At 38.0% G+C, this 14,333-nt stretch overlaps 1 protein-coding gene across 1 annotated transcript; it reads right to left on the reverse strand.

Annotated features, from left to right (window-relative positions):
- Nucleotides 1-4,497: 4,497 nt before the first annotated feature.
- ACTR6 (ARP6 actin-related protein 6 homolog (yeast)) lies at nt 4,498-14,085 on the reverse strand (the record flags this gene model as incomplete). Its single annotated transcript, XM_009701962.1, has 10 exons — nt 4,498-4,914; nt 5,748-5,886; nt 6,818-6,989; nt 8,742-8,820; nt 8,990-9,088; nt 9,750-9,806; nt 9,897-10,032; nt 10,832-10,955; nt 12,343-12,411; nt 13,968-14,085. Coding segments are annotated over 10 exons (1,123 nt in total), but the record flags the coding sequence as incomplete, so codon positions are not given.
- Between the last annotated feature and the right edge of the window lie 248 nt (nt 14,086-14,333).

Raw genomic sequence — 14,333 nt, forward strand, 5'->3', positions numbered from 1 at the left:
ACATCAATGCAGCCACTTCTTTTTTTTTTTTAAAAAAAGGGGAGGATGCATATGAAAATTGCTCATAATATAAACTGTTTTCTTCTTATGTCCTTACATCTTCATTTATAGGAAACTACACTTCTCAAAGTTACTATGCTGCTAAAAAGCATTAATTCTAATTAATGACTCTTAAGCAAAAGGTACTTAATTACTTGTCAGTTAGTAATAACAGCACACTGCTTGTGCTGCTTTGAGTTCAGGGTTTGGCACTTTTTTCCTTCTGTCCCACAACCCCATGGCTTTCTAGCTGAGCCAAGACCACATTCGGAGCCATGCTTGGGTTGATAGATAATCAGTAAGGCTTTTAATCTTTTCTATCTGTAGTTCATAATCTAACTGTACCATAATCTTAAACTGTAGATTAATACTCCTATGAGTACTGTAAAAGTGTACGAAGTGTGTCAAAAATGCTAGGAGCAGGTCAGTGGGTTTTGAATCTGTGGCAGGCAAGATTCATTAGGCAGGGGAGCTGTGTGTGTTTGCAGTCAGTAATTATAGCCTGTTACTCCTTCCCTGCTCTGGTAGACTGAGCTGCTGCTAATTTGGCGGTTATGCAAAAGGCAGTAAAAAAATAACATTTTTGAAAAAACTTGAGAAATAATAATGTTATTTTAGATCTCTTGGTGTACTTAAGCAATATATTTTAAGATGAGAATACTTTGATGGTGTCCAGTTATTTGCCATAAATACTTTGATAGCATTTATGGATTCAGAGGGCAAAGCTAGAAAGCACGTTCGCCTGTCTTGACGCATTGATGGTTAACTGTACATTGACAAGGAAATGTTGATTCAAATTATTAAATAAATATGCAATATAATGTTATAGGGGTTAAATTACTTCTTCCATCCTCATGACAGACATTTGGTCATGTATTGGACATACAAACATAGAACTGAGATTGGAAGGGACCTCTGGTCTAGTCGCACCACCCCAGCTCAAAGTGGAGTTAATTAGTGCAGGTTGCTTCAGGCCTTTTCCAGTCGAGTTGAGAATATCTCCAAGGATAGAGATGCCACAACCTCTCAGGTGAGTCTGGTCTGGCATTTGACCAGCCTCACAGTATTTAAAATAAATAAATAAGTATGTAAAAAACCAACCTACCTTACATTTAGGTAGAATTTCTTGCATTTCAGTTTGTGCCCATTGCCTCCTGTCCTTTTACTGGGCACCCGAGAAGTGTCTGGCTCACTCTTCTTTACTCCTCCCCTGAGCCCTTTCTTCTCAAGGCTAAACGATTGCAGCTTTCTCAGCCTCTTCCTTGTATGACAGATGCTCCGATCCCTTGTCATCTTCACGGCCCCTTTGCCAGACTAGCTCCACTATGACCATGATTTTTTTTTTTATTGTGAATATGCTTCTTTAGGTATCTACATCCTCAATTGCTCTTCAAATGTGTGGTCAAGTTACCAGGATACTAAAGCTTTCTGAAAGCAAGTGCTTCTTTCTTTTCTTTTATCAATTCAAATGGTTACACAGTTAGATATAACCAATTATGTGTACAGGTAATGGGTTGTGTTAACATGCATATTTCAAGTAGCCTCATTTATATGATCTGGCCCTATTAGAAGTCAGGGAACGTAGTTGCAATCTCTGTCCACGTGTCCCTGTTTATGCACTTGTTATTTAACAGTGACTGTCCCAGTGTAAAATACATAATTTCTGGAGGAGTTAAAATGACCAAGTTTCACCTTTTAGAGGTGAATGCACTAATTACTAGACTACAGGGCCACATATTCTTTTCTAGCCCTTTGGGGGGGGTTCAGTCATTCTCCCAGAAAAGGGAGCATTTACAGAAGTAGGTTATTGAGAATTTTAAACAGGAAAGTATTTCCTGAGTAAGTGCTTCTGATGTTGAGTAGTGGCAGAAGGGGATTTTTAGTTCTATTTCCCCCCCCCTTCAGTCCCTTTACTGGGTCTCACTCAAAATACTGAACCTGGTAACAGGAAGGGTGATAACATGGTAATTTGTAGGCTAGATGGGCTGGGAATTGCTTTGGGAAAAACTGCATTTTTAAAAAACAAATTCTTGCACTTTGGCTTGATTAGATTTTCTTGTGCTAATTTAAAGATGATAATAAAGCATTGCATAAAAAGTGATGAATCAGTCTATGATTTCATAGTGCTTTCTTAAGGAAGAGGCAGCTGAGTGGGTGTAGAACCAGGTATCAAACAGTAAGAAATGCTTTGAGTGGACAGCAGGAGTTCATAGATGCCAGGTGCTTTCCTTCAGTTCATGGGACAGGGAGTCAAGATTGACTGAGTTCTGGAAAGGAAGAGCTCTTGAGAGCCCTGTTTTATTCACTCACCCTGACAGGAGGACCTGCTAATTTTTAACCTTCTGTTGAAGGAAAGGTGGTATTTTACATTTAAAAAAAACTGCTGAACAGAACAAGTTTGGTGAAAAACAGGTTCCTGTTTTTCATTGTTACACTTTCAGTTAAATTCCAAAATAGGAAAGCTTTACTGGACTTTAGAAAGTTCTGTCACTTATTTTTAACAATATTTGACAGGAAGTCATCTGGTAGGGAAACTTGAACCTCTCACTCATTTCTATGATTTCTAGCACAGAGCTATCAAAATAATTACCAGTATGAATTTGTATTTGAGGTATAAAATTTCTGGAGTGAAGAGTTTAGTCTCGAGGTACTTTGCAGTGCAGTCTTATCAAAGAACAAGTGATGCTACTTTCAAAGTAAGGAGGCTTACTTATATTCATAGAGCATTCATGTTTGCTTCTACCAAGGAAACGGTTCATTGTTGCTTTTGTGGGAACAATGTGTGTATTTCCTTACGTCCCAGCTAAAGCATGCTGATAATTTTGTGAAGCAGTTATTAAAAAAACTAAAGGTTGGACACAAGGGCCTCTACACATGGCTATCAAAATAACAGCGCACTAGACTTATTCATGTCTTGTACTTTCTTACACAGAGTAATACAACTGCTGTATCCAAGAATCTGTAGGTAATGTTCCCATGCATTAACACCTTAGCTGCCTCCCGTGTGGCTCATGTAGCTATTAAGGAGGAGGAGGGTACCTCTTCCATTCCTTTCAGCAGGTTAGACTGGAGGAAAGCCACCATGAACTGGCAGTCCAAAGTAAAAAAGATCATATTCAAGAAGAAAGATAATCTCAGAAAACTATTTAATTGGGGCAGTTCATCATCAAGATCTCCCATTCCCTGGGGTGTTGGCTTCTTTTCTATGTTGCCCTTATGCTGAGACCTCTGTGTAGCAAGAGGAGCAGCTCATGAAAATATGGAATGTTGATCAGAACAACATGGCTCTAACTCCACATGCTTATCTGAAGCAGAAAAGAAATGGAAGCCAGAGATGAGGATATCTCTGTATCTTAATGCTGTCAGTGAGCCTAGGGGCTGGTGGTATGCACCTTTGCTTCCCCTGTTCACAGCTCTGACCGTTCAACTACATCAATTACTCTTGGGTAACAGATCGTCACAAAGAACAATTTTTCAGAAGGCAATAGTATCTAGCTGTGCTTCAGAGTAACCCTCTCTGGACCACTGGAGGGGCATGAAATCCAGTGAAGCCTCTGCTTGCTCCCTGCTATCAACCGCCTAAGTCTGTCAGTGCTCTTTGTTCCAAGATAGGTAAGTGTAAGTATACTTATCGGTTTTACACAGGGTCAGACAAGAGTGGGAATATGAGACTTCAGCTGAGAACAGGATTTGCCTGTACCACCGAATATCACCAGCCCAGCTAAAAGGGCAATTCCCCTGCAGCCATGAGCTGCATCAGGTCAAGATCAGCGTCAGCACCTGTGTGTCCATTATCCACCCTGTGCGAGTGCAAGCCAGGTGGGATACCCCCTACTAGTTCAGACCTCTGAGCCTTCTAGCTGGCTATTAGCCTGTACCGTTGCTCTTTCCCCTCCTGCATGCAATGGCGCAGAGGCTGATGGCACAGTAACAGATCTGGTGCCACCTTTGCTCTGTACATGGAACTAACATGCACTCTAGATAAACACAAATGCCCCAGAGTGCATGGATACGACACAGATGGGATTACCCAGGACACAGCTGCAAGCTTTGGTTCACCTCAGACTGCTTCCGATGTCACCTTTTCAGAAAGGTAAGGGGAGTGACAGGAAGCTTATTTGCTCAGCCATTGTTTAAAACAAAACAAAACAAAACCCCACAACCTACTAACTCAAAACCCCTTTTTAAAAAGGAATTGTTCAAATTACTCTTTCCTCAAAGCCTAAGTATACTTTCAATAGCAGTGGTCACATTTCAAGTATATTCCTCTCATGACTATTCACTAAAATAACCAAAAATAAAACTCGCATATTCCTTTTCAGGATAGGCAATCTCAAAGACACCTTTTGAGATGAGTTTGATGTCCATTCACTTGCATGCACGAGTTAGAATAATACCAATTTTGAAAAAAAAAAAAAAAATTTCTTGATTTTTTTCTATGTATTAGTGTCACACCAGTACAAACATTCAATATTTTTATTGCCTCATGCATTGAGGTTTTCTGCAGTAAGAATACAATGAAGCTATCAGTAAAAGATAAGAATATAATGAAATTACAATGAACATATTATTTCATACTATTAGGCTTGTAAAACTTCATTTTTAAACTCTGAAGATTTTTTTTCCCAACCCACTTCAATACAGGAAAGCTAAAACACAATCCCAAGAGACAGAAAACAGGCTGTAGTTCAAAGAGTTCCATTCTGAGTAAAACAATGGAATGGCAATGTATCAAACTATGCTACCTATATATCAAATTTCTCTTCACAGATATTGTGTCCATGTTCTTCGTAATCTTCTCTAGTTACTACCATGTCTTCAAAATCATCATTTTCAGAAATGAGCTTCCCCCCTTCCCAAGAATAAGTAATAGGGCTGAAAAATGAACAAAGTTATTGTTATTCATTTGTAAGTTCATTTAAAATAGAAGTATGCAGTGATGATTTCCAAGACTTTTATTTAGCCATACCTATTTAAAAATATATTTTTGATTGCTAAATGAAACTATCCAGCTCCAGACAAGTTATGAGACCAAGTGTGAAATTTTAGCAGGGCTAACTGACTGCTTTTTATAAAAACCAAGTGGCTCTTTGGAGACAGGTGTGAAGAGGGCAGGACGTGGAGATGTTTTTGTATTTACTTTGCACAGATAATGATTCTTTAGTAATATTTAAAAATATTCTTTAATAATACTTTTTAAAAAAAGTAAAGTTTTTTTTGTATTTTCAAGATATACTTGTTTTGTCTTACTGTATACTCTCTCTGCAAAGATGTTACTCCTTCCAAATCCCTGCATTGGCTACATTAATAATGACATGGCAGCATTCAGATGCTGAAAAATCTTCTCAGTAAAAAAATGAAAATTCTTCTAAGTAAAAGACTGAACTCTAATCTTGCATACTTACATATCCACTTAATGACAATACAGTCTTATTTATCTGTTTACAATAAAAAAACTGATCCTGACAACACTTACTTATATGCTTAACTTTATTAGCCAAAGTACAGGGCAAGCAAGCAGTCTCTAATTTATTTGGTTTGTCTGAAAATACACTGATTTAAAACATTCTTCTTGTACAATTTTGGTTCACTTAATATTTAAATTAACCCCTTTACTCAATCTATCTTTTTAATCAGCAAAAGAAATCCTACTTTATAGTTTGTTCTGCTAGAAGGACAAAGCTTGTTCTATACAGTTTAGAACTTACTTTTCAGGAAGAACAACAGAAACATCATAATCAGTTGGAGTAAGACATCGAACTTCGGAATAAACCCGATCCCTGAAGCCCGGAAAAAGGGTGTTTCCCCCAGTCAAAACTATGTTCTTGAAGAAATGAGGCTGCATTTCTGTAAAATAAAAAAGTAAATCTGTAGTTGGAGACTGAATACATATTTAAAGATTAAAGGGTTTTTTTCCCAATTTTGTTATGAATTGGAACAGAAGAAAGAAATACGCACAGAAGAATTTTATTATCATCTAATTATCCCATTAATTAAATAATTTTATTGAGAAATACAAGAAAGTGATCAATCATCCTATATTCTTTGTGATTTTTAGAATTTGGCTTTGATAACTACTGTTTTCTTATATTGTCTATTAAATTTCACGTCTGCCAACACAATTCCCCTTTTAAAAGGGATTTTAAATGATACAATTTTTTTAAGAGTACAAAATAATAGCCTCAATGCTGTCATACTTATGTGGTATTATAAAACCTACGACAGTCTTCTTTGTAGTAATAACATTAATTACATGTACATTGTCTATAAAATGAAAGCTTTAGTATTGCTTCTGACAAACAGCAGTCAGAAAGGTTTTATACTTTGATGCTTAAATTACTGAGTTTGGTCAGTTTGATTTTTCTCTTCTTCCAGTGAAGTAAGGTACTTTAAAACACAACTAAAACTAATTTCAAGTCTATTCCATCATCGGCATCCATGACAGATAGGTCACGTTAGAAAAGGTTGTTATGAAGAATTAAGTCTACAGCGACTAACTGAAACAAGAGTAGAAACCAATCAATGAATCGCCACAAAACTGTGCTGCTTAACAGAGAATCTTATAGACAATCAGTTCTAGAGTATGTGACACACACCAGAAGACGGAACAGTTCACAGCAACTTAGTAACTGGCATATTGACAGTACTAGCTTCTTAAGACACTGATGCTGCTTAAAAAAACACAAAAACCAAAAAGCCACCCAACAATGACAACAAAAAAACAAAACAAAACAACACAACCTCCCCCCCTCCTTTTCAAAATACTTTTAGGTTATACCTTCAGGTAAATTCTGAATAGAATAAACAATGGCTTCAGGAATTCCCATCTCTTGTATACCAATATCGGAAGGATGGAAGAGTATTTCTGGAACTGCAAATCTTTCATTTGTCAGACGAAGTATTTGTTCACCAGTCTTGTATTTTCCACTTAACACCATCTCCTCCCTTGGCTAAATTAAAGACATGAATAGTAGCCACTGCTTAAGAAAAATTACATCCTTGAGTATTCAGCTAATCTTTTTCATATACTGCAGAGGTAGGCAGTATATTCTATGTGAAGTCGTATTATCAACAAATCTTTTAAGAATAATAAATATTCTGGTATTAAATATGAAGTGATTTCGCTCTTATCAACTGCAGTTTTGCCTGAAGCAAAATAAAATAGGTATGCATGAGAGTAACAGTGACCTTAAAATATTGGGACTGCTTTCAAAGCTATGGCCAACTCAGTAAATGAGATAAAATTGTTAAATTGTCTTCATTGGTATGAAAACTTTTCAGGCTCTTCTGTAACATGACTTTGAACCTTCTACCTATTTGGGTACTTAAATGAAATTCAGAGACTTACAAAAAAGTATCGAAGCAGGGAAAATATTTTCCAAATGAAAAAAACCCAACAGTAACAATATGGATAGGTTGTATGACACAGCACAAGCACAGAAAGCTAGAAGTATTAAATAACGGAACCTAAAATACTATGGCATACTCTTTGCTGGGCAAAAAAGACAGCTGGATGGTTGAGCCCAAACAGTGGTGGAGAATGGAATTAAATCCAGTTGGCAGCCAGTCACAAGTGGTGTTGCCCAGGGCTCAGTACTGGGGCCAGTTCTGTTTAATGTCTTTATCAATGATCTGGACAAGGGGATCGAGTGCACCCTCAGTCAGTTTGCATATGAGACCAGGTTAGGTGGGAGTGTTGGAGGGTAGGAAGGCTCTGCAGAGGGATCTGGACAGGCTGAATCGATGGGCCGAAGCCAATTGTATGAGATTCAATAAGGCTCAGTGCTGGGTCCTGCACTTGGGTCACAACAACCAAATTGGGGAAGAGTGGCTGGAAAGCTGCCCAGGAGAGAAAGACCTGGGGCTGTTGGTCGACAGACGGCTGAATATGAGCCAACAGTGTGCCCAGGTGGCCAAGGCGGCCAACAGCATCCTGGCCTGTATCAGAAATAGTGTGGCCAGCAGGACCAGGGCAGTGATTGTCCCCTGGTGCTTGGCACTGGTGAGGCCGCACCTCGAATACTGTGTTCACTTTTGGGTCCTTCACTACAAGAAAGACATTGAGGTGGTGGAGCATGTCCAAAGAAGGGCAACAAAGGTGGTGAAGGGTCTGGAGCACAAGTCTGATGGGGAGCGGCTGAGGGAGCTGGGGTTGTTTAGCCTGGAGAAGAGGAGGCTGAGGGGAGATCTCATCGCTCTCTACAGCGACCTGAAAGGGGGTTGTAGCGAGGTGGGGGTTGATCTCTTCTCCCAAGTAACGAGCAACAGGATGAGACAAAATGGCCTCAGGTTGCACCAGAGGAGGTTCAGATTGGATCTTAGGAAGAGTTTCTTTACCGAAAAGGTTGTCAAGCATTGGAACAGGCTGCCCTGGGAAGTGGTAGAGCCACTATCCCTGAAGGCATTTAAAAGGCATGTAGACGTGGTGCTTAGGGACTTGTTTTAGTGGTGGATTTGGCCAAGCTAGGTTTATGGTTGGAATCGATGAGCTTAAAGGTCCTTTCCAACCTAAAAGATTCTATGATTCTATGCTGGCAAAATAGTATTTCATTTTCATCTCAACTTCCTAAGGAAAACTTTACCAATTAGTGCACAGCATAAAAAGAAGTTACAATAGAGCATTAGAAAAAAGAAAGTCCTCTCTACTAGAGTTGTGCAGAGGAACAGTCAAAAAAATACTTCAAAAACTATACTATCATTACCTTACAAAATCCTTTTTTGATTGTGCTGAAGTCTGGCAAAACATAATCTACCATTACAGTATTTTCCTCTCCTTTCAATCTGAAAGAGAAGAATGTAAAATACAACAGAATCCCAACTATTTTATACTGACAAGGCTTCCTTTGACTTAACTGGAAAATTTTCTGATTAAGAGTATAATTTTATTTGTTTGTACAAACAGATTATTCAGAAGTACCAACTTTTACATTTAGTACCATTGTATACATACTTGGCAATGTCCATGTCCTTGTAAAAGTCTTGAGAAACATAACACACATCTTCTTTCACTTGATTAATTACATGTGTTTCATCCATGACATGTAGCTGCCTATGAAAAACAAAAAACAAAACCACAGAAGTTTGAGAATAATTAAGTCTTAGCATTACCTGTCCAGTTTTCCACTGGCCATGAGCAACCATAGTTTTCAAATCACAGAAAGCTACTGTCTCAATATCTAAAACTTGTATTCAATTTACAAAAGCATTCCTGGCCTACTGGAGTTTAGTATTTTCCTATTTCACAGTTCAATAAATACACACCATCTACCTCCATTTGCCCAATGTCTTCATAACAAGTATAGCCATAATCCTGCAATTAGCTCTACTAGCAAAGACCTTTACCTAGACAAAGTTCCAAGCTAAAGGATCCTAATGAAAAGTTGATCCTATTGAATTTTATTTGTGGTACTGATAGAATCAGTTAGCAAACTGATGGATGATCTACTGAGACATCTTAGAATACACAGGTAACCTCAGCAACTTCAAAAGCGCTGGCACTTTAAAAACTAACAGCCTAATTCTTCAAAGAGCTTAAGCTCAATTTAATTAATCTTGAGCTCAAGATGGCAGGTAGCAGATTACAACAGACAAAAATTCCCTTGTCCTTTAAACAGCATTTAATCTAAAATTCACAGAACCAGTAAGAATATCCCCACAAACTTCTAGCTCATTTCATACCAGTTCTCAAGATGATAATCAGCGTGCTTTACCTGTAAGAGATTATCTCCTTTAGATGGTTGGTTAAGAGTTTTCCTCCAACATTAATCCTACAGAAAAGGAGTAACACAAGGAATTCTGTCATTATTAACTTCAGGCATAGCAAACAATTCTTCTGGAAAATATTTACTGCAGTTTACCTGATGATTGCCTCTTTCTTCTTTTTACTTCTACAATAAGGTACAATGTGTGTAAAAGAGTATCCACTATCCACAATGATACAACATAGCTCAGATGGATTATCCCGGAAATACCTGTGTGCACTAAGAGCTCCAGCTGAAATACAGAAGATTTCATTCTATTTTTACATGAACATACACTTTTAGAATTTGCAATGATATGGAAGTGTACTTCCTTCATATTTTAAATGCCTTTGACAGACTTCCAAGACCTCAATACATAATACTACAGCCAACACATGAATTAATTTTGACAGTGGATAAAATTAAGTATCATATATGCCTCCATTTATTCTTTTGCAGTAATTCCAGTCCACGTTCAGTTTCCTCTCCTAAAGTCCAAGCAGACTGATCACACCACAATTCATCAAACCTAACTAAAGGAGTAGCCTATGTCCAGCTATCTTTCAGAAGGGTTGTGATGTTATTTATGCATTCCCTGTAAGACACAATACATTTCCTGATTGTAATGCTGCATTTTATTTGCTAATACAGAACAAAACCAAACAAAAACCCAGCCCCACTCCCCCCTAAAAAAGGAAAGCTATGAAAGACTTAATGCAAATTTTTGGTAGACTTTCTCAAATGCTATCCTGTTTCAAAATCCATCCATTATCTCTGTCATCCTGACTCCCCTCAAATTGCCTTTAAATACATACCATGACACTCTTAAGAAAATAGTATAAGAGTATAGCTGAAATTTCTTTTAAAAAAAAAGTTTAATCCAGTTAGAGTACATACAGGAGCATATTAGTCAAGAGCCAGGAAGGAAATTAAGTAATTTCTTTACTATCTTTATATATACATGTGTGTGCATATGCATGCATGCTTATTTATTTATTTACAATGTTAACCTTCAAAATATATAGATGTAAACTAGAAGGAGATAGACTCACCATTTACTCTAAGAACTGCTTGAAATTGATATTCTTCAAATAAAATTTCATTCATGGATTCTTGTATTGAACTGAAGTTAAAATAAGGTTCAGTAATAATAATATTGGTATCTACAAAATCCACCTATGAAAAATATATTAAGACTGTCATTACACAAAACTTAGAAATTAATACTCCATTAGCATCTTTTGTAGCAGTTGAAGATCATGTCAATTTGAAGACATGATTACCACTTGCCATATCTGTTTGTAGAAGCTAGGCTTAGAAAGTTTTAGGTTTTTTTAAAAACTTCTTACACAGTGATACAACTTTATCAAATTAATGGGCAAAAACATAATAGAAGGGAACACCTTCATAGATATTCTGCTCCTGTTACCATCCTTACAAACAGTAATCCAACACTTTAAAGAGATACCCGTAAAGGAACACTACAATACTAACGTAAGATACTTTACACTAATCTTGTCAATTACAGAAAGGTAAGTCTCTTCAACAGCTTAGCACTTGCATCACAAACTTACTTATCTAATAACCAAAGATGAAGGGCTGCGCAAAGTAGAATCAATAATAAAACTCCCAGTGACCTCTAATGAGGCCAGCAAAAGATCTTGGACTTTCTGCAGTTACTGATACCTCAAACTCCTTTAAAGACGACTTCATAGTCTTACTTCAATCATAACTGGATATGGCCCTAAACGTATTACCAGCTGTATCTCTCTGTAGTCTTCACTCATGAAAAAGAGTTAAAACCAAATTCTCCTCAAAACCATGACTAAGTTGAATCTAATTCCAAAATTAAAATGAAAGCCAAGTATCAAAAGCCAGCACTGTATATTTTTCTGGATGAAGACTAAGATATTTTGAGCCATTACTTTCATTCTCAGTACCATTCTGCCTCCTAGGTGTTATGAAACCCCAAAACGTTCAGAGTATATAATTTTTTTTAAAGGAAAAAAATAAAACGGAAGCCTTAGTACACTTCTTGTGCTAAATACAAGTCATGTGATAAATAAGAAAAATTAAATATCATATATGTATATTTTATACATTCAATTTACAGGTAAAAAACGGTTAGCCAAAGATGGTTACTTCATGTGTATGTCTTTTGGCTCCTGACCTAGCTCATCATTCTCTTTTACATCAACAGTTTCTTGAATTCTAAGCCACATTGTATCTGTCTATAATTATTATTTACTAACTTGAACTCTTAATTATATAGATGTGAATTTCTTAACATATGTGAACTGAACTCCTCATGAATACACTTATGAACTCCTATGAATACACACAAGACTAAAAAATTAAAATGCTTTTTAAATTCCTACACCAGAGCTCAAAGTAAAAATTTCTTCAGTTTGCAAGAAAATAAATCCCCGTGACTTCTAATTGAAGGTACTTTCAACGAGAACAGTAAGCTCACCAGTTGTATTTAATATTTGATGTACTTACGTTAATTCCATTCATCAGTATTTAACCTACACAAAATCTGTAATTAAAAAAAGGCTCTTACTTGATACATTTCTTTTCCAAAAAGATAATCCCAAACCTGTCTCTGGACATCCCAGTTCACCAAGTAACCCTGTAGGAATTTAGAAAAAAAATTAAATTATTTAGAAAATGAAATCATACAAAAAAATTACTAGAACTCAAAAAATGTCAATTGATTGATAGACTGGTAATATAAAGAAATTTGAGAGAAAAAATGTCTAAATTCACATTTCAATGGGAAGGATTAAATGTCACCATGGGTTTACGAAAGGCAGGTCCTGCCTGGCTAACCAGATCTCCTTCTGTGACAAGGTGGCCCGCTTAGTGGATGAGGGCAAGGCTGTGGATGTTGTCTACCTAGACTTTAATAAAGCCTTTGATACCATTTCCCACAGCATTCTCCTGGAGAAACTTGGCTGCTCATGGCTTGGACAGGTGTACACTTCACTGGGTGAAAAACTGGCTGAGTGGTCAGGCCCAAAGAGTGGTGGTGAACGGAGTTAAATCCAGCTGGCGGCTGGTCAGAAGTGGTGTTCCCCAGGGCTCAGTACTGGGGCCAGTTCTGTTTAATGTCTTTATCAATGATCTGGACAAGGGGATCGAGTGCACCCTCAGTTTGCAGACGACACCAGGCTAGGTGGGAGTGTTGATCTGCTTGAGGGTAGGAAGGCTCTGCAGAGGGATCTGCTGGGCTGGATTGACAGATCAAGGCCAATTGTATGAGGTTCTACAAGGCTCAGTGCTGGGTCCTGTATTTGGGTCACAACAACCCCAAGCAATGCTACAACCAAATTGGGGAAGAGTGGCTGAAAAGCTGCCTTTTGGAAAAGGACCTGAGGGGGTTGGTAGACAGCCAGCTGAACATGAGCCAGCAGTGTGCCCAGGTAGCCAAGAAGGCCAACCGCATCCTGGCTTGTATCGGGAACAGTGTGGTGAGCAGGACTAGGGAAGGACTATGGATCGTCCCCCTGTACGTAGTACTGGTGAGGCCGTACCTTGACTACTGTGTTCAGTTCTGGGTCCCTCACTACAAGAAAGACCTTGAGGTGCTGGAGCGTGTCCAAAGAAGGGCAACAAAGGTGGTGAAGGCTCTGGAGCACAAGTCTGATGGGGAGCGGCTGAGGGAGCTGGGGTTGTTTAGCCTGGAGAAAAGGAGGCTGAGGGGAGACCTTATCACTCTCTACAACTACCTGAAAGGAGGGTGTAGCGAGGTGGGGGTCGATCTCTTCTCCCAAGTAACAAGCAATAGGACAAGAGGAAATGGCCTCAGGTTGCACCAGGGGAGGTTTAGATTGGATCTTGGGAAAAATTTCTTCACTGAAAGTTGTCAAGCATTGAGACAGGCCCAGGGAAGTGGTTAAGCCACTATCCCTGAAGGTATTTAAAAGATGTGTAGATGTGGCACTTAAGGACATGCTTTAGTGGTGGACTTGGCAGTCCTAGGTTTATGGTTGGACTTGAACTTAAGGGTCTTTTCCAACCTAAATGATCCTCTGATTCTATGACTGTTATACTTCACACTGATGAATTTGATTCTTGTATGATACTAAGTATAACCCTGCAGTCGGAACGTATTGTATGAAAACTATTCCTTAAAACACCAATTTACACTTGGCTTTAAGGTTCAATTCAGAATATCTTACTTACTTTCTGAAAAGGGAGAATATAAAAAAGACCAGAGGGATCTTTAATTTCATCCAGTTGATTTGCCGTAAAGGTTTTCAAGCGTGCAGTCTTTGATCTAAACTGACAGTTGGGAATAACGCTGGAAAAGATTGGGAGGTTTCCTATTCATCATCATATTCATCATATTCATCAAAGACACATTCGTTGTTTTACATTTCTTTTATAAATAGTATACTTTCAATATTTTTGCTGCTGTGCTTTGGTTTTAATCCATTTATTGGAGCCGGTCATGAGGGAAATCTCTAATTTCTGACACCTCCAGTGCAGATGAGGCACCTTTGGGAAAAATAACACCAAATCCCCCCGCACACCGCACTGAGCTACCAC

Source organism: Cariama cristata, unplaced genomic scaffold, assembly GCF_000690535.1.
Source record: "Cariama cristata isolate BGI_N322 unplaced genomic scaffold, ASM69053v1 scaffold7246, whole genome shotgun sequence".
Lineage (NCBI taxonomy): Eukaryota > Metazoa > Chordata > Aves > Cariamiformes > Cariamidae > Cariama > Cariama cristata.